The sequence below is a fragment of the Triturus cristatus genome, chromosome 1_2 (assembly GCF_964204655.1).
Source record: "Triturus cristatus chromosome 1_2, aTriCri1.1, whole genome shotgun sequence".
NCBI classification, from domain to species: Eukaryota; Metazoa; Chordata; class Amphibia; order Caudata; family Salamandridae; genus Triturus; species Triturus cristatus.
In genome coordinates, this window is record NC_140580.1 from 168,907,278 (window position 1) to 168,928,372 (window position 21,095).

At 43.7% G+C, this 21,095-nt stretch overlaps 1 protein-coding gene across 1 annotated transcript in view; it reads right to left on the minus strand.

The window, feature by feature from the left end:
• Nucleotides 1–21,095, minus strand: part of SHOC2 (SHOC2 leucine rich repeat scaffold protein) — a 352,564-nt gene that overhangs the window by 31,807 nt on the left and 299,662 nt on the right. Inside the window, exon 8 of the mRNA XM_085603417.1 lies at nucleotides 5,367–5,484. Within this exon, the coding sequence (XP_085459543.1) occupies nucleotides 5,367–5,484 (118 nt within the window). The remainder of the gene's footprint in view (nucleotides 1–5,366; nucleotides 5,485–21,095) is intronic.

Sequence of the window (21,095 nt, forward strand, 5' to 3'; positions counted from 1 at the left end):
TGTTCGCCACGTATCAGTTGTTATCTTACTCTTTGTCGACCCCTTCATTTGTATCCGTTCTTGTGCTGTGAGTTCTATTTTGATATGTACTCCGTTTGGTATCCCGATTTGACTCATGTACTGCAACCTTTACCTTCCTCTCCCTCCAATTGTAAAGTGCTCTGATATCCCTCGGGATCATGTTCACGCTATATAAAACTTTATAAAATAAAAAATAAAGTAAAAAAAAATAAAAAGTAGAATGCGGTTTACCTTTGGCAATGTAGAATTTATCATTTTAAGGAGTATAACATCGCTTTTCGTTTACGGAAAGAGTGATGCATAATTATCAAGGATTTTTTCATTAACCAAATATACAATCTGCTTGGTAATGTCCTGTTATACCAGTGGGTGTCAAGGCGCCAACTCAGGGAAGAGAACGTAATGGCATAGAAGGAAAATTCTACTTACCAGTATGCATCTGTTATTGGCATGTAGAGCTGTACTTTTGCATAGATTGCCATCAGGTGTTAGGCTCGGATGTTTACACTTTGTTATTGTAGAAGTCTTTGTAGTCACGGTTTAAGTGACGACTCCTCTGGTTAGTAGTGAGCATGGGCATCGACTGCATCCTTAGATTGTTTTGCCATGAAGGGTGATGGAGTTAGTTAGAAAAATAGGAAGATGTCCATGTGTAATGTATCTAAGTAAGATAGTACTGCAACACATACAGGTGTCCGGGGAGGTGGGTGGGCCTATGCAGATCTACAGCTCTACATGCCAAGAACAGATGCATTCTGGTAAGTAGCATTTTCAGTTCGAGGCATACAACTTGTAGATCGCATACTTTTGCGTAGACTATACAGCAGTTCCCGTTAGCAGTGGCTACCTGTATGCGTTGCAGTAGTTTGAAAAAGTGTTTTTAGTACAGCCTGGCCAACACTTGCTTGTTGTTTTGCGTGCACATCTACACAGTAGTGTTTAGTGAACGTGTGCGGTGTAGACCATGTTGCGGCTTTGCAAATGTCATCCATGGGAATATTTCCTAAGAATGCCATGGAAGCCCCTAGTTTGCGTGTGGAATGTGCTCTAGGGAGAATGAATAATGTACGCTTTGCTTTTTGGTAGAATATTTGAATGCATTTAACGATCCACCTGGCAATTCCAGATTTTGATATAGGATTGCCTTTGTGTGGTGGTGAAAAAGCTACGGAAAGTTTAGTTTTCCTAAAACTTTTTATCTTTTCAATATAATAAAGAATAGCTCTTTTGACGTCAAGCGTACGAAGAGCTTGTTTTGCTACTGAGTCTGGTTGAGGAAAGAAGACTAGGAGCTCAGACTGGTTAAGGTGAAACGCTGAAATGACTTTAGGCAGGAATTTAGGGTTTGTCCTAAGAACCACTTTGCTGTGATGTATTTGTAAAAAATGGTTCTTGTATGGTTAATGCCTGGAGTTCACCCTCTCTTCTGAGGGATGTGATGGCCACAAGGAAAGCTACTTTCCATGTGAGGAACTGTAACTCACATTTATGCAAAGGTTCAAATGGGGGACCCATGAGTCTTGGAAGGACAATGTTTAGGTTCCATATTGGAGAGGGTGGAATTCTTGGAGGAATTATCCTTTCAAGAACTTCCATGAAAGCTTTGATGGGAGGTACTCTGAACAAGGACAAGTGTAATCGTATAGAGATGTGTATGCCAGATTACATCTTTGTAGGTGCAGGAGATAACAAATAATGTTTTGAGTGGAAGCATCTAGTGGATGGATTGTGTTATTGCAGTAAATAACAAATCTTTTCCATTAAGCTGAATAGCATGCTCTAGTGGTAGGACATCTAGCTTCTTTAATGAAGTTCATGCAATCTGGTGGGAGATTGAGGTAAACAAACTCTAAGACTTCAGGAGCCAGATCGCTAGGTTCAGTTGCGCTGGTTCTGGATGTCTTCTCTCCATGGTTCTGTGTGAGAAGCTTTGGGGAGAGGTAGAGCTTTTGGTGTAGGACTATTGAGAGTTCCAGTAGTGTTGTGAACCATGGTTGTCGTGCCAATGTTGGCGCCACCAGGATCATTGTGAGAGACTGTTGTTTGAGTTTGCGCACCAGTAATGGATTGAGTGTGAGAGGCGGAAAAGCGTATGCAGATCTGCCTGACCAATTCATCCATATCGCATTGCCTTTGGACAATGTGTGTGGGTACCTGGAGGCGAAGTTTGGGCATTTTGTGTTTAAATGTGAGGCAAACAGATCTATGTCTGGATGTCCCCACATTTGAAAGAATGGATGAAGAACTTGCAGATGAAGTTCCCATTCGTGAATCTGCTGTTGACTACTGAGCAGATCCGCAATTTGATTGTGAATCCCAGGTAGATGCTCTACTAAGAGGTATATCTTTTGAGGGATGGCCTATCTCCAAATACTTTGGGCTGGTCGTGAAAGCTGCAGAGAGTGTGTCCCGCCCTGTTTTTGTATATAGCACATTGATGTCATGCTGTCCGTTTGGACCAGGACAGCTTTGCCTATCAGATATTTCTGAAAATATTATAGGGCGAGAAATATAGCCAGTAATTACAGGTGATTTATGTGGAGAAGTCTTTGTTGAGGGGTCCACATACCCTGGATAGTGCAATTTAATAGAAGAGCTCCCCCAGTCGGTGAGCAATGAGTCTGCTGTTTGCACTATTTGTGGAACCGAAGAGCGGGGATGAATAGTATCATTTGGATCCAACATATCTGAGGTGACCGAAGGGGAAACACTGATGACATATGTGTCTTTATGAAAAATAAATATTTGTAATATATGTATAGCTAAAGATTAATGGAAGAAGACATGGCTAAATAAGTGTCTAAATACAGTGATGTAATATCTGACGTCATCAGCAGAGGATTGCGGTTGCGTGAGTTATAGTTACCTGCACTAACTATAACGGGGGAATTTCATTGTTTTTTTACGAGTGAAATGTCCAGCTAACTATAACATGTGTGAAACCTATGGTTTTTTAAGTGAATTTGCAAGGTTTTTTAAATGCTAATTCGTAACTATAACGTGTGTGTAACCTATGGTTTTTTCAGTGAATATATATATACATACATACATATACACACACACACACATACGTACTCATATACAAATATACTCACACACAGTTATAGTTAGGACCTATTTTCCATAGGAAAAGCATTTTTTGTCTTTCTAATAACTATGACGAATCTTCACAAAATATTCAATACTAGTTTGCCATTCACTTCAGCAGTAGTTTGGAAAGAGTTGCATTGATTTGTCAAGTGGGAGCAGAGGAAAAAGGGGGGGACCCAAAACGAGCTTTCCCCATACAATTTCACACAGGGATTTTAGACAGGACTACAGCCCGACCCGCTGAACGGAATTACACCAAATTTGGCAGAAAGTTAGATCGTGGTCCAGAAAGATCTCTTTATGTTATTTGGTGCAAATTCGTTCAGTAGTTTTGGTATTATTAAAGAAAAAATATTTAAGTATATCTAGTGACACAGAGGGCCCGTGGATCCGACAGATCTCATGGGGAGATTGGATTGGCTCCCACCACTTCAATCAGGGGGAGTCCCAAGAACATACAATTAAAAAAATAAAGAAATAAAAAAAGGATACGGGGAAGGGTAGGAATACCCTGACCCCCTAGGCCTGGTGGTGGGGTCCCACAACCGTATTTATTTATTTTAATTTTTCAGCGAATTTGTAGAGAAATACTGAAAGAAACAAGCGTGGTTTCCAGCGCTTGTTTTTACCAACCCCTGGGTGGGCCAGGTCTGGGGGGGTATTATTTATTATATAATGGGGAGAAGCACATAGACCCCCTTGCCGGGCCGCTTTTGGTCCCCATCCCATCGGGCTCAACTGTGGAATGGGGGCTGCGCCTCCTGCCAGGCTGATTTCGGCCCAGGGACCCCATCCCCCTGGGGGCCGGCTGACCTAGAAAATAGGGAGGGGTGCTGATTTCGGCCAGAAGGACCCTATCCCCCGGGGCTTGGCCGTGCTTTCAATAGTGAGGGGGCCACGTTCCCACCCCCCGGCAGCCATTAATGGCCCTGGGGACCCCAGCTCCCAGGGCTGGCTTCTGCTATGTCCAGGGGTGCCCTCCCACAGGAAATAGCAGTTTCCCTGGGCACACTGGTGCAGGAAGGGCAACCTGTGTTTGTTCATGCTTGGCAGGAGCAACTTCAAAGCTGCAGCCAAGCGTGCAGCAAACACTAAGTTCACTCCCAGCTGGGAGGAACAGGTAAAATACTTGAAAAATACTCCCTCCCGCTGGGAGCGTTCTTTTCATCGGTTTCCCTGCCCGAAATGAAGCGGGCAGGGAAACAGCAATGCTGGCTCCCGCTGGAGACGGGGATTCAGCTGGGGCCGCTAGGGCACTGGAGCTCCCCCGGCAGACCCAAAAAAGGATATTCCGGGGGATGGGTCTCGAAGGCAGATATTGGTCCGGGGAGGGGGGCTGTGTGCCCCCTACCCCTTTATAATATGGCGGGCCCAGGAGATGAGAACCCTGGGACCAAAATAGTTTGCGGAGGGGGGCTGCGTGCCACCTTCCTTCATAAATCCAGCAGTGGGCCCCAGGGAATGGGGTCCCCAGGGCCAAACATGGCCCGGGTAGGGTGGCCACTTATCCTCCTTCCCTAAACAAATGTGGCTGGCCCCAGGGGACAGGGAGCTACAGGACAGAAGTCATCCCAGGAGAAGGGCTGTGTGCCCCCTCCCCCCCCCCCCCGGTTTGCTGCCTTTGTGGGGTTGGCTACAGGCCAGGCCCTGCGACCAACCATCCGCTGCATCGGTTGAATTTACGTATGGTAATTAATTACTCTACGTAAAAAAAATTAAAAAAAATAAAAAAAATAGAAATTTACTGAAAAAAAGCAAAAGGTTACAGGGATGTTAGTTAGGAAATACCATTTAAACCCATAGAAATTTACTAAAAAAAAAAAAACAAAGGTTACAAAGATGTTATAGTTAGGAAAAAGAGTACAACAAAATTTTTTTTTTTAAATTCACACAAAAAAAAAAACAAAGGTTACAGTGACATAGTATGACATCATTGGTAATATCACTGTTCATCTTTCCAATAAAATTATTGATGAGAAAACTGTACATGGCAGGGGCGCAAGCTATAGTTACCGCAAGGTACGACCTCATAGTAAGTCTCACGGTTACAAGACCTTCATAAGTAGATTTGTAATGGCCACTAAAGTCACTCAAAGCTCACTTACCCATAATTATGACATTCCCCAATGGAGTCGTTAATGTTAACTTATATTTTATTACTGAATAGAAATGCACATGAAAGGGGTATGTAATTAAAACACCATTATTTTTCCATTAAACAAAACTATCTGGAAGAATGTCAACTGTTTGCTTACCAATTTCCTCAGGCAGATGTGACAGCAAATTCTCTCCAAGTCCAAGATGTGTCAGATTGGTTAGGTGTCCAATTCCTCTAGGAAGGGTGTTTAATTGATTGTTAGTCAGGACCAATTTCTAATGAGAACACAAAAATAAATAATTAGTCTGAAGTTATGTCTCAAAATTGGAAGAACATTGCTCAACTTTAGCAGATATTCAATCTCCATTTCACAAATGGATTGGAATAGCATGAAAGGGTCCTAAAAACGTACAAGTGCACACCACTTTAGGGCTTTCCTGTGCTCAGTAGAATAAATTTAGAAAAGCGTAATCTTCTGTAGATGTTTTCTGGAACTCTGAATCACTGATGACACACAACAATATAGCTCTTGTTAACAAGTCAGATGGGGGAGATATAAAAGAGAAGAAAGCAGTTACTTAACTGTAACAAAAATTCTCCAGTATTGAGATCTTTCATCAGTTCACATGCTTTAATAATTCCAGTTGTTGAGCTGGGATCCCACAGTTGACATAGTGAGCAGTACAACGATAAACATACACAGGAAAGCTTTAACAATTACAATAGTAGCCTATTCGCATTACGAAATAACAAAAACTCAGCCAATCAAAGTACTATATTACTTACCCTGTAAGCATCTGTTCTTGGCCTGTAGAGCTGTAAATTCAAATGATTTGCATAGTCCTGCCATCTAGTATTGGGTCCGGATGTTTGAAAGTTCTTTTTCTTCAAAGAAGTCTTTTCCAGTCACAAGGTTTATATAGGCCAACTACTCACCCGTAAGGGTCTCAAGGCACTGAGGGGAGTGTTCCTTTCGGCAATAGTGCCCACCGGCATCGACTCCATTGTTAGATTGTTTTTCCACAAGAGGGTGAGAATGGAGTAAGTAAGTGTAGTACAGAGATGTCCAGACGTATGTAAAGGGAATAGTAAGAACTGCAACAACTGTAGGTGTCCGGGGAGGCGGGAGGGCGCATGTGAATCTACAGCTCTACATGCAAGAACAGATACTTAAGTAACATAATCCGTTCGAGTCATGTGCGCTGTAGATACACATGCTTTGCATAGATTGTATAGTAGTATTCTCTCAAAGCAGTGCTACCCAGTGGGTGTTGCAGTCTTTTTAGCACAGCTTGTCCAACATTAGCTAGCTGATGTGCTAATACATCCACACAATAATGTTTGGTAAATGTGTGTGGTGTAGACTACGTAACTGCCGTACAGATGTCAGCTATGGGAATAATGCCTAAAAAGGCCATGGATGCTCTTAATTTGCAAGTAGAATGTGCTCTCTGAGGTATAGTTAAAGTTATTTTAGTTTTAACATAGCAAGTTTGAATACATGTAACAATCCATCTAGAAATACCTGACTTACAGATAGGAATTTCCTTCATGAGGTGGAGCAAATGCAACAAAAAGTTGTTTTGTGGAACTCTTTTGTCCTATCAATATAGCATAATAATCCTCTTTTGACATCAAGTGTGTGTAGAGCCCTTTCTGCTACTGAATCAGGTTGAGGGAAGAACACAGGTAACTCAAGTGATTGGTTAATATGAACAGCAGAAACTACTTTTGGCTTTGTACAAAGAACCACTCTTTCTTTATGAAGTCAAAAGAAAGGTTCGTCTAAGGTTAATGCCTGTAGCTCACTAACATGTCTTAATGAAAAAATAGCAATTAGAAAGGGAACCTTCCATGAAAGAAATTGTGTTGTCATCAGGAGGTGATGCTTTTGCAGAGTCCGGATCATTATCTATAAGCGGATCAATATTTTAATCATTACATGGATCTATTGGTGGTGGAATATAGTCATCCCCATCTTCTAGATCAGGTTGTGTATGCGGAGAACCCTGTGGTTTATTGTCTAACAGGTATGAGCATGGTAATGGTGAAGAAGCTGGTGGGGATTTAAGGATAGTGTGGGTGGAGATTGAGAGATAGGGTGGAAAGGAATTGTAGCAATGTCCTTTTTTAGAGGGATTTTGTACGTTATTTCCTCTGGAGAAATTTTCCTTTTAGAAGATGCTGATTTTGCCAATGTCCAGGGTCTGGATTAATGTAAGTTTTCTTTTGCTTAGGGTCCAGTTTTTCCTGCATAGTTTCCAGGACTGGTTCTTTGGTTCGGTGCCAAAGGAGTTTTGTCTCTGCTCGAGCCCGAGCCGGAAGGCTTTGTTTGCTGTTTCGGTGCCGAGCCAGAGGGCGAGGCATTAGAAGCAGAATCGGTCGACCATGGCCAGAAGGCAGTGGAGGCCCAGAAGCTTTCTGTTTGATGGAAGCAAGTTTAGTGGGCACAGGGGTTGTTACTCACCACACCCTGTTCAGCTGAAACGTCTTCGGACTCCAACTCTATTTACAGTTCAGAATCACAATCTTGGAAGGAGAGTGCCTGCTCCGCTTCTGCTGCGGATGCTTCCATCTTCTCTTGCTCAGTAGGTTCTCCGAAGATATCCAGGGTGTGTTCAAGAGGCACAAGTTGCAGACTTTATGGAGGTCTGTGCATGGATATTTGGAGTGACACCGAGGACAGAACTGGAATGGGGTCCCTTCCATCAGCAGAAGACTTGATGATGTGTAAAGGAGTGGAATTAAATCGACAAGGCTAGGCCTGAAGGCTGTCAGTGATGTCTTCATGATCGAAGATCGAGTTTTCACGCAGAGGATGATGAACGCGTACAAAACAATACCGACAAAGGTACAGTGGATTGCGCACCAAGGGGATCCGAAAGAACAGTTTTGAACCAGAGCCCCACAAACCACGTCCAAATCTAATGGCGGAAAGAAAAAAATCTAACAATAGAGTGGAGGACCAAGCACATTTTTTTTTTTTTTTTTAAATATGTTTATTGGGATTTTGCACAAAGCAACAAATAAACAGAAAGAGGGAAAAAACAAACATATTACAAGTGACATTATCTGCATGCGAGTCAAATAAAGATACCAATCTAAAACGAGAAAAACAGTACAGAGGAAACTGGGGAAGTCCTACCCACTGAACGGTAAAGGGCATAGTATCATATACGCTTTACTGGGAGGGTATAAATTGTGGGGTGGGGGGGCAGGGGGGGTCTACTCAGTTAGTGTCGAGGAGGCGGGGTTGGTACTAGGCGGGGTGTCTGTCCGGGAGGTCATCAGTCGTGGGAAGAGGGGCGTCTGTAGGGTCGGCAGCAGTCGGGGGATTTCGTCTCGACATATACAGGGCCCAAAAGTTTTTCGGCCTGTTGTGAGGCGGCATCAGTTCGCTATAATTTTCTGTTTGGGTGCAGCAGAACATCATGTCCCTGGAACATTGTGCTAACGTGGGTGTAGGGACTCGGAGCCAGCAGAGCGCAAGGCACCTCTTGCCCAGTAAAAATGCCATGTCCACTAATCGTCGGTGTGCCTTGGGAAGGGTCTTGGAATACCCCAGGAGGGCCAGGGACGGATCAGCAGTCAGAGTCAAGTCCGTGATGCGGTTAACTTCAGCAAATAAGTCTCCCCAGAAGCGAGCAACCCCCAGGCACACCCAGGCCAAGTGATAAAAATCTGCAATCTGCTCCCCACATCGTTCACATCGTGGCTCCTCGCGCAGCCCATAGCGATGTTAACGCTCCGGCGAGTAGTAGACCCTGTTTAAGAATTTGAAATGCACCAGTCTGTGGCGTCCATTGAGCAAGATATGTTTAGTGCTCGTACAGCAATAGAGCCACTTTTCATCTGTCAGATCTGTCTGCAGGTCTCGCTGCCATGCCAGTCGTGGTTTGGTGTAGGTATCTCCCCTAGCAGTTAAGACAATACGATACAGTCTGGACACTAGTTTGGCGGGGGATTGTGCGTTGATAACTGCGGTGAGTGCCAAGCATTCAGGGGGTTCCCTCCATATCCTCCCCTAGGAGGTCACCGAGAGCGTGTCCAAGTCTGTGGTATTGGAATCAGGCGAGGGGTGACGATCCTGCCTCTTCGCCAGATACACCGTCCCAGGTGCGGGCTGTACCGTCCGTGAAGAGGTCTCCCTAGGTGCGTATGTTTAGTGTCTGCAATGCAGTGGTAACCCCCGTCTTTGCACGGAGCTAGCCAGTGGCACCAATCAAGGGGGGCAAGCGGTGAGTGTAGTATATTGCCGACCTGAGCGTCTAATAAAGAATGCCAAGCGTGCACGACTGATTTGATAGAGTCCATTATGCCCGTGCGTCTGTCATGAGGTGCAAACAGCAAAGCGGGGAGAGGCCTGGGGGCAGCGACTATGGTTTCAATCCGTATGTGTGGGATGTCCGGATGGCCATGTATCCAATAATATGCGTGAGAACACTGAGCAGCTCTATAATATAATTCCAAGTCAGGGGCTCCCAGGCCCCCCATCTCATAAGGCAGTGTCAATAGTTTCCAAGCTACACGCGCTTGCTTGCCCGCCCACGCCAGGCGCACTATTAGGGATTGGAGGTGCTGAAAGAATATCCTGGACAAAACCATGGGTATGTTCATAAAAAGAAAAAGGAAGCGCGGCAGGATTATCATTTTCATAATAGAGACTATAACCATCAGGGACAAGGGGAGGCGCACCCAACTGTCAATATCATCTTCCAACCTGGAGACAGCCACTCCGTAATTCTCCCTTAGGACAACCTGAATCAGTGTGCAGCTTGATCCCCAAGTATCGCACTGCCTCTGTGGTCCACTGGAGAGGGTATTCCGGTTCAAAGCAAGTGGTTAAAGGTGTGAGGGGGAACATGATGGATTTGCTCCAATTGACCCTTATGCCGGACAGGGAACCATAGTGGACAACCTCGAGTAGGACGGGAGAGATGGTTGGTCTCAGGGTCTCGAACATATAGAAGCGTATCGTCCGCATATGTGGAGACAATTAAACTGTAGTTCGGGAATAGGATGCCTCTCTGACCGTGATACTCCCAGAGTGCGCAGGACAGGGGTTCCGCCATCAGTGCATACAGGATTGGTGATAGGGGACAGCCCTGTCTCGTGCCCCTGCGGACTCGTATGGGGTCAGTGACCAGGGAGTCAATCCGAATACGGGCTGTAGGAGCGGAGTACAGTGCTGCAAGGAGTTGCAGAAAAACTTCGCCCACCCCAATGCGGACAAGGACATGTCTCATGAAGGGCCACTCGACCGAGTCGAAGGCCTTTTCCATGTCCAAAAAGACCGCGATAGCCAGAACGTCAGGCCGTGTGTGCTGTAGGGCAGCAAAAACAGTTCTCAGATCATATGTTAGATTTCGACTAGGCACGAATCCAGGCTGTTCCAGTGCCACCAGGGTTGGAACGAGCAGGACTAAACGATTAGCAAGCAATTTCACAAAAATCGACGTTCATGAGGGACAAAGGGCGGTAGATAGCGCAGTCCTCCGGTGGTTTCCCCGATTTGAAAATTGCCACAAGGATCGCCTCTTGCATAGTTGGGGGCATCATGCCCATGCGCACTATTATCAAAAGGAAGCGTCACCTTACCTCGTGACTGGGAAAGTCTTCTTTAAAGAAAAACAACTTGCAAACATCCGGACCCACCACCAGATGACAGGAGTATGCAAATCATGTGTATCTACAGCACACATCCCTTGAACAGCAGTATTCACCTCTCCACATCGCATAAGTGTTAGTGGAAGGGGAGGAGTATGGGTTGCATGTAAATCTATGAAAGATACCAATACTGGAGACCCTCAGTTACAGATGAGAAATGTTTTCTTCCCCTATGTTAGTTCGTTCATAGATTTACATGGAAATCAATGAGCAATCAAGCGACAAGTTGGTGATGGTCTCAAAACATCAGAATGAATCTAAAGGTCGAAAGATTTCTTTTCATTACAACTAGTCAGCCATTGTGTTAGTCAGAACATGTCATCACAGTCAGGATGCCATCTCCCCTTAATTTCCTCACGTGAAAGTATCTCACTGCCAGAGTAGAGATCACCTAAAGTGGGAGTGTTGCAATTATTCCTGACCCTATAGTGATGGTTACTAAGTTCCAGCAGAAAGTCTGGGCTGTAAACAATAGGAATTTGTGGTGAGGAAAATGTGGTAGAACCCTTCTTGCACGTAATTTGTTGCCAATACTTCAATGGGATCTGTGTTGTGGTAAGCATTCTAGACCTCCCTAAATGAGCCTGTGGGGGGAGCAAATGTAATGGTATCTGGGAGAAATATTTTTCAATATACACCCAACCCTTATTTCAAGGGATATGATGGAGTTTGAAGGTGGCCAGAGTTGAGCGGCTTGAATATAAGATTCCATGTTCAGGAAGCCCAGGACTCCTTCTGCTGTACCTGTATACAATGTTGCTTTTAGAACTTGGAGAATGACACTCCAAAGAAAGGATTCAATTTTTCTCTAAATTTGCTCCACTAAAAATGTTGATAATCGCAAAGGCAGACTACATTACAGAGGGGATGGGGGAGGCAGTTCATTTTACTGATGCTAATCTCCCTTGAAAAGATATTTAGTTTGTCCCAATGGTAGAGGTCTTTGTATAATACTCGCAGCAAAGGTGAGATTTTGCACTGATATGTCAGCCATTGTGTCTGGTAAGTTAATGCCAAGGTATTTTATGGACTCACAAGCCCAGGTAAAGTAGTTTGTGGGGTCTTTTTCAGGTTTCAACAGCAACATCAGTTGAGATTCCAACATTGTACCTGTGACTATTCCTTGATTGCAGACATTATTAAAACCTACTGTTAATATTTCTGCTAAAATGTATATGAAGGACTTATGGAAGAATGCCAGGTAAATTACTTACAGGTGCCCTGACCTGCTCCCTGAGACGGTTTCATCCACAGGTGAGAAGTCAGCCTCTAATAGTGGAGACCAAATGTCCACCAAGAAGGCCTCCTGTGCATCTGATTACAGATACTCTTCAGTAACAACAAACTGGTAACAATCAATAAAGTAATTTAGGATACTCAGTGTCAGAGAGCAGAACACCTTGCGAGTCTTTAATTTTATGAATGTGATTTCTCTTGCACGCCTGTCTGAGTTTATAGGCTAATAACCAATCTGCCTTGTCTCCTTGCTCGTAATAAGTTTGATTAATGTATAATAATTTCTTGGCCGTATCAAACATTAGTAATTATTCTAGCTACCCTCATTGCTTTTCGTAGAGCACTATAGCTGTGGGCTGAACTGTTTTGCTTATGTTGTGTTTACAGTCAATGTAACTCGTCCTCGAGTTCTTGCTTTCTCTGCCTACCCATCCTCTTGAAGTTTGCTGTGTGAAATATTAATTCCCCTCCAATTACTGCTTTCGCAGCATGCCATAGTATGCCATATCGTATCTCGCTATTATCATGCTCTCACAAGTAGTTAGCTAGGGCCTCCATAATACGTTCCTCTGCAACTGGGTCTCTTGTGAAATTTAATTTAGAAGCCATGGCCTGCGCACTTGGGTATAGGGTTCACCATGTTCAGGTGAAGCCAAATTGACGCATGGTCAGATATTTTTTGGGACCCATTTCAGTGTTAATTATTTATGGCCTCAACGCCCTTGAGGTGAGAAAGTAGTCTACTCGCATACAAGATCTATGTACATTCGAGTAGAAGAAATAATCTCTAGCTCTCAGGTGTTCCTCCCTCCATACATCTGCAATGTTGAAGTCTACGCAAAAGGGAAGGAGGAGCCTTGGTATATGTAGGGCACACAGAGGTTCCATCCAAATCTGCGATTAAGGATACAATTAAGGGATACCCAACTATAACATTGCCCTTTGTGGAGTGTGCTAGCTTTGCATGAACTCCGTGTAAAACTGTACCTTTTCCTCATTCTGGTATTAAGCGAGAATATAGTCAAGAGAAGGTCACCCAACCTGCCCTGAAAGTCTATCCACCAATCCTCTCTATCCATGTGGTTGGAATTTAGCTCCAAAGTCCACCCCTTCAGATGAGCATCGCAGTGCGCTTCGTTTTTGTGGTGAAAATTGTGTGGAGTTGAGATGGGAACCAATCAAAGCAAAACCTGGGGGACATCTCTAGTTTGTTTATTTTATGTGTTTTGGTACTCTACTGAGGACCACAAATTTTTTAATACGATAAAATTCAGTTACATATACTTTTAGAATTTCATATTAATACAAAGCTAAAAAAGGTTTTAAAAATTTATAAAAGTTATAACAAACTAGTTCATTAGGAGGAAATTTGCATACTGTGATCAAATCCTTTACGGTGGTGATACGGCAGTTAATGTATATAGGATACAGATGTTTTGTCCTAGCTGCCACTACTTTTGGGTTAGGGCATATGAATAAAAGATGTTCTACATCCTGCTCCCCTCCGTGGCAGAAGTTACATAATGAAGATCCGTTTGGGTACCATCTTGATGTTGTGGTTAGCACTGGTAAAATGCCGAGCCTTAACAGGATAATTGATCTCCTTGCTCCGTGCGAGAGATTGAAGTATATGTATTGTTGCACTTGCTTAGGTGCGATTGTTTCCGTGAAACTTTTATACAGAGTCAATTTCACACAGTGTGAAAAATCAAGATCATAACTGAGTCTGGGGGTGAAACATTTTAAAAAGAGTTTCAATTGTGACGGAGTCCACGTGAGCAACAGGTTAACATTAATCTCAGCTAGTTTAAATACAGTGGACATGTTGCTGAAGAATACTTGTTTCGGAGCGTCACGGTCAAAGGTCTCGATTTTAAGTAGTGAACGAAGAGTTCCAGCCTTTGCGTGCAGCAGATTATATGCCCACCTGATGACGTTTGCGATAGCTCTTGAGTAGGAGCTCGTGATAGAGAATTCGAGGCGAAGAGCTTGCACCAGGGTGGAATGTGATACCTTCAGCATTTTCCTCAGTATCTTCCCTTCTTTTTGGTCCAGGAATGACCACTGTTTTATTGGAATATATTCCAAAGCAAATGATAAAACTGGAGGTATCTTTGTACTATATACTTTGAGAAGGGATGAAAAATGTCTGTTACCCGAAGCCACGTATAGTCTTTGAAGGGCTCCGGCATGCACCTCGGATTTCCTAGTCAGGTTATTAACCTGTAAATTGTTTTTTAATGTCTTAGTGAAAATCCTACCCAGGTATGTGTATTCCTCTGTATCTTCTATTGTTCCAGCGCCGAGTCTCCAACCGAATTTGGTGCTTCTTTTTCTTCCTGAGAAGGAAACTATTTTTGTCTTGGTGAGATTCGGGATTAAGAAGTTTTCCTGGCTGTATTTGTTCAGAGTGTCTAGAAGTCTTTGCAGGCCAAAGGGCGTAAAATCTAACATTACGATATCGTCTGCATATAAGAGGGCATGAATATTATGGGCTGCGATCTTTGGAGGCAGACTTGGCGTTTGTTGCAAGTGCTGAGGCAAATCACTAAGATATAGTGAGAACAACAAGGGGGCTAGGAGACACCCCTGCTTAAGACCGTTTGCTGTTGGAATTATATTGGTCAGGCCCTTTTCACTCCCCATTTGCACTTGACACCACGTGTGCGAATGCAGTGTAATTATAATTTGTAATAATTGTTGAGGGATTTTTAACTTTCTCAGTTTTTTCCAGAGTGATGGTCTGTCTACTCGATCAAATGCGGTAGAAAAAAATCGATGAATGCTGCGTATACCGGTTGGAATTTTCCTACAACGTATTTGTCGAGGATTGTTTGTAGTATCGCAATGTTATCGATAACCGAATGGTTAGGCCTGAAGCCGGCCTGATATAAGGGGATTAGATCCTGAGAAAATGCCCAATTTTTAAGTTGGTCCAACACTTCGGAGGCGAAGATTTTCCCCGTGGCATCTAGTAATGCTATTTGGCGATAGTTGCCAGCCTGATGTCTTGACCCTTTTTTGAAGATCGGTATTATGATACTCCCCTTCCAGGATTTTGGCACTGATCCTGTTTTAAAGATGAAGTTAAAGAGGGGAGAGAGCATCTTACTCCAACCCTTAGGATCTGCCTGCAGGACCTTGATTGGGATTTGGTCTGGGCCGGAGGCTCCTGTGGATCTCGCCTTTCGGATGTGCATTTCTATTGAGAACGGGGAGGCGGTTCCGATCAGAACGTTGTTACCTTCGCTGTTATTCCCAGTATTTACAGCCTCTTCATTACTCGTGTTTGCTCTATACAAAGCTGTCAGGTAGATTTCCCATTCTTGAGGTGGAACTGGAATGGGGTGCAGGGCCTTTTTTGTACCGGTTTCCTTTGCGATTAATGACCAGTATGATCGTTGGTTGCGCTGTTTTGCCGCAATTTGTAGATCGACCCAGTTTTTGTCCTGTGTTATTCTTTTTAAGTGACACTTTTCTCGCTTAAGTTGATTTTTCAGTTTGTTAATTTCTGCCTGTCTTGTGATTGAGCAGTCCACATATTGCGCTCTGATGAGTTTGTTTAGTCTTTTTGCAGTTACAGAATTTGAGGTTTTATTTTTGTTTTTATTCGTTACTGGTAAGACTTGTTGCAGTTTGTTTCGAAAAAATTGCTTTAGGTTCTCGATAATGGATTCAAAGTTTGTTATTACATCAGCGGAGAATTCTATAGGTAGAAGATGATTTGTATCGATTAGAGTAGTTATTTTTATCTAACATAGATGAATTCCAGTAGAGCCTCCTTTGGTTTGTTTTTGCCTCCACAGTGCTATGTTTATACATGATTTGACTAGGAGAGCAGGTGCTTATCTTCCATTGCGTATGTAATAGCAGGATTGCGTGGTCACTCTCTTCAGTGAAGTAGATGCGGAGATGTGAGGCGGACTCAAATGACTCCATACTGCTGATCATATAATCTAGGATTGAGAGGGTACTATTTCCCAGTCTGGTATGCGATGCTGGAATGTCACCTTCCACGTTCCCATTCAAAATAATTCCATTTAGTATTGGAAGTGACGCTAATAGCATTTTCCCCCTTTTATCAGCCCTGCTTCTAGTCGGGAATGTCGGCACCGGTATTTCTAGAGCTTCATCTTTGTACCAGTTCGCCCAGTTGGAGATTTCGTTGTTTGATATTTTTCCGTTGAGATCACCCATTATCAGGAATGGTGGGTAAGATTGAGCTTCAATTATTTGTTGAATGGTTTCAAAGGTTTCCTCAAATTGGACATCGTTCTTTGGTCCGGGAGGGACATATACATTGAAGAGTAATAAACCTTTTTGGGGGTCTGAGGAGTGAATCTCCAACCTGATTTTTATACACTGGAGTTGCTTAGAATTGGTGTCAACGATCTCTTGAGCCCAGAGATACTCTTCCCTTAGTAGGATAGCTATCCCTCCCTTAGCGTGTCCCCGTTTAGCTTCCTGCGCAGGGGTGTCATAAACGGAATATCCGTCCTGGTAAAAAGATTTTATGGACCAAGTTTCCTGTAATGCCAGTATGTCCGGTCGATTTTTTGTGACTTCCGTCATTTTTTCTGTGGTTTTCCCTGCCATATTCCAGGATGTTATCGAAAGGCCGTTGCTAAACGGGTTGAGTCGGGTACTTCGCATTTTTCCTACCGTTAAGTGACTCTGAAATCCATGACCATGACTGGAACGATTTTGCTGCTTCCTTTGCTTCTGCATCATGGCTCCAAACTTCTCTTTCTCCGTTATTTACTGAGATCCTTAGATTTTGGTCTCAATTTGGGTTTGTTTCTGAGTCTTCAATGCTGTAGGTAGATTTGTATTGAATTTGGGGATTTTCCCATAAGGGTCCTTTGGACGATTTTTTCGGGTGGTTGACTGTGGTTTCCTGTGTATAGACCAGAACATAACCACATTTTTGTAAGGTCTCTTGTTCTCTTAGGATGATCCCTGGTAACACCGGTGACTGAAATGCTACCACCGCTATTTTGGTATTTTCTTTGTCTGGGAATATTACTAAGTCGATCTCATTTCTTGTTAAAGTTTGTAACGGAGTTATGCGTTGAAGAAGGTTGACTATTCTGCCTCAATTTAGGGGAATGCTGTCTGTAGGAAAAAGCTCTGTTATTTGTAAAAGTTTTGACGATGTTTCTTCCCCTAAAGAGGCTTTTTTGTCGTGATCAACTGGCCCTTTGAAGCGCTCCCTTGACCCTGTAGTTGTTAGATTGAGGTGAAATTCTTCGGCTCTTGGATTTAAAGTGATATATTGTCGAGGAATTTTATTGTCTGTGTTTTCTGCCGCGTTTCGGTGTATTCCCTTTGTGGGAGTCGGTGTTTTTGTGCTTTCTTCGTGCTCGTACTGGGATGCGGGGGGGGGGGGGGGGGGGGGGGGTTCGGGAGTTATAACTTTCTGGAATTTGAGTCTACGCGCTTTCTTCTTTTTAATTCTACGTTGCGGTTTTCCTCTTTTTTTCCTAGCTCCTTCTTGGTTCTTCTTGATTTCTTGTGTGCCTCCCGCTTGTTCACCGTCGAGGATGATGTTTGCCTTCTTTCCTTGGTCGTTCACCGAACCGGACGTTGAGGATTTATTTTTGGTGTTTGTGAAAATAGGATATAGGTTGTGAGCGTCAATTGTATCTTCTCTGAAGAGTTTCTTTAGGGAATATATAGTTGGTTCCTGGTGGTTATTCTGGGTTCCCTTATTTGGTCTTCCTTTCGTTTGAGTACCTTTCGTTTGAGTACCGGTGTCGCTTTTTCCCTGGACTTGCAGCATGTTGGTGATATTATTATTATTACCTGTTGCCTCTTGAGAGTTTACTGGCTTTTCTTGTGTTTTTGTTGACTCGGAGTGATCTTTTTTTCTTTTTTCTTCTACTAGGAATTTTAGTATTCCTATTTGAGTGTCAAGGGTTTGGTCTGAATTCTCCAGGATATGGCCTAAGAGTGAGAGGACTGATTCTAAAATTTCTTGCAAGATAAAGAGTGATTTGGACACAGGAGTGTTGTGATTAGTTATGCTGGAGGATTTAAACATGTAAAGGTCTGGTGAGTATTCGAGTTCAACTACTCGGTCCAGGGATTTTTGTAGTGTACTAGTAAATATCTCCTCTGGCCTTATTTGTGGTTCGAGCTTCTTATCGTCCTCCTTGACAATTATTTCTGGGCATAAGTTGTTACAATCAGTACTGCGTTGGATGTTTAATAGACTCGGAGTAATTAGACCAGATAAGTCTGATTCCAGAGGGGATTCCTCTATAACAGAAGGACTAGAATTTTGTTCTGGGTCAAATTCAGGGTTTGTTAGGTTTTGTTCACTTGATTGGTCGTGTAATACTCCCGATATTTCTTTACCACCCTCCTTAAATTCGGGTTTAGTTCCTTTATTTTGCAGTTGACTTTCTGTTTGGTCTTTGGTGGTAAGTGTGGAAAAATAATTAGTTATTGCGGGAGTCCTAGTTATCCGTCCACTTTTCACCGCTTTATTGGAGGACTTCCTGATTGCCTCTTCAGTTCCCATTCGTTTCATAAAAATGGTTCGCGACCTCAGTTTCTTAAAAGCCATATCCTTATCCTGGGGCGGTAGATTATTCCGCCTTCCTGGGGGGGGTGGTTATTTTGGGCTTCCCCACGTGTTACGAGGCGAAGTGCGGGCTGTGAGGAGGCGTCGAAATCCCTCTTGGCGCAAGACAAATTGTTGGATGGACTCTCTTTCAAGGGCGCAGGGCGTTTTGGGGGGGGGCACTGGGGCGGGGAATGGCAGCGCTGACCGCTCAAATCACCACCACCCCCTTTCCCGAAACCCAGGCACCCCTCTCACCGTCTCACTGCCGGAGGCCTCCACTCGAGCTAACCGCCTCCTTCCTCTGAGTCCACCAGTTCCCGGGGCTCCTCACCGACGCCTCTAGTCACTCCGGTGCTGGGGCTCCGTTGGAGTCTCTGGTCCTCTGCTCACACTCTAGTCCGCCTCCGACTGTTCCCTGATCTCCTCATAGTTTGTTTTTTATTTATATTATTTTTAAATATTTGCAGGTGTCCAGATAGATTATTAAGAAATGTCTTTGTCCTCTTACCAGTAGTTGTATTTTCTTTCACCACTTATTTTGTATTTTTCCCCTTTTGTGTGTCAGTTCTGCAGCTATACTTTAGTTGCTTTTGTTGCTTTTTCCTCTGAAATTGTGTAGGCATTCTAACTGTCTGTAGTTATGTATATATTGTTCGCGCCCTAGTTGGCTGTAACCTGTGCGGATCAGTTGCCCTGTGCGATGCCAGCAGCGGCCAAAGAGGGGGACATCTCTAGAGACCACCTGGGTTTCTTGAAGGAGGGCCACATAGAGCTCCTTTAGATTAAGCCAATGTAACAGCGCCCTCCGCTTGACAGGAAAAGTATTGCCCTGACCGTGTTATGTAATTGTGATAGCAGTTATATTAGTATAAGGTGCATGTTTGGTGGAAGCAAAGTGGTTGAAAACAATTTTGCAGGCTTTTTGACCCCTCCCCTGTCTGCCACGCTTGAGCCCAGTGTGCGTGAATCAGCCATTGAGTGTGAATGGTATGCAGACTGTGAGGTACAAGTGCAAACCATGAAAAACAAATTCTGTGAACAAAGCCAAACAAAACAACAACTTAACTCATAAATCATTCCAACATTATCATGCATCTTACAGTCTATCTTGAATGTCCTCCAAAGTAATCTAGCTTGGAGGAACCAATTAGGGCTGGCTCCGAACAGTAGCAGACGAGCTCCCGCCATGCCAATGTTGGTTGCTGTATGAATCATGATATTGAAGACTGGGTAACCTGTTAGCAATTGCAGTGTATGGCGATACAAAAAACAGTGCTCTGCCCCACCCCAAGAGACAGTATGCATACCATCGAGCTAGTACATGGGGTTACAATCAGTCATCTTCCGAGGTGACTGTGAAATTTTTTTTTCTATTTGCTGTCTGTCGTTTTTGTTCCTCTTCCACCTTATCGGTGTTAGGTTTGCTCTAGAGTTCACTTGGACCATCCTTGTTAAGATATTGCCTTGGCCGTATCTCCCATTGCCTCCGTCAAACACAAAGCCCATGTTGCCTCATGCACCCAATATTATTTACCTATGTATGTGAAGAATATGCGAAAAGAAAACCACCACTTGTATGGGATGTTTTTATGGTGGAGGTGGATTGTGATCTGTGTGAACTCCTTTTAGCATGCTAAAGTGGGGGGTGATATATCCTGTAAAAGAGGGAGGGTGGAATCTAAAGGTAATTGATTCCTGCTTGTGGGCTGCCACTAGGATTGTCTCTGTCTTTAAAGAAGGTAACCCTAATGAGAACATCCAGGGCCAAATTTCTCTTCAGCTTGCACGCATAGAACACCATATGCGGGAGATAGAGCCTTATGGGATCTGCAGGCGGGTCTGGCAATATCTGCTGAAACAGGGCCTAGACATAGTCTTTTAGGATGAGATTTCTTATGGGAATCCTCAAAGTCATGTTATGTCTCCTGGAGCGATTCTCCAAATATTCCAGTTTGTTATCCAGATCCTCATGGCGTGATTCCAGTCAGGATATTCGTCATGAGAGATCCTTCTGATCATGGGCAGCTGTTGCTATATCGTTCTGCGCATGTCCATTCAATTTGACTCTGGATGGTCTGGTCTAATTCAAAGAGCAGTTTAGTGAAGTCATGGCTCCAGGCTGCCATATCTTTGCGAAACTCTAGGAGGAGTGTCCGTATCCAAGCCTTTTGTCACTGGTGCATCTGGGCTGGCATTTGATGAGTCCATGAAGTCTACAGAATGTGCCAGTGCAGATGCACCCAGGTTGTGGCTCTTCCCTGTCTTTTGCCTTAAAGCAAATCTTTTATGGAGGTGGCTCTTGATGCTTTAGGTTTAGACCTAGCTATAACTAGAACACTAGAAGGGTGTCAGGTTCTGGTGGTTGCCCAGCATGACTGAGACTGCCACCAGCCTAGATGAGACACTGCAGTC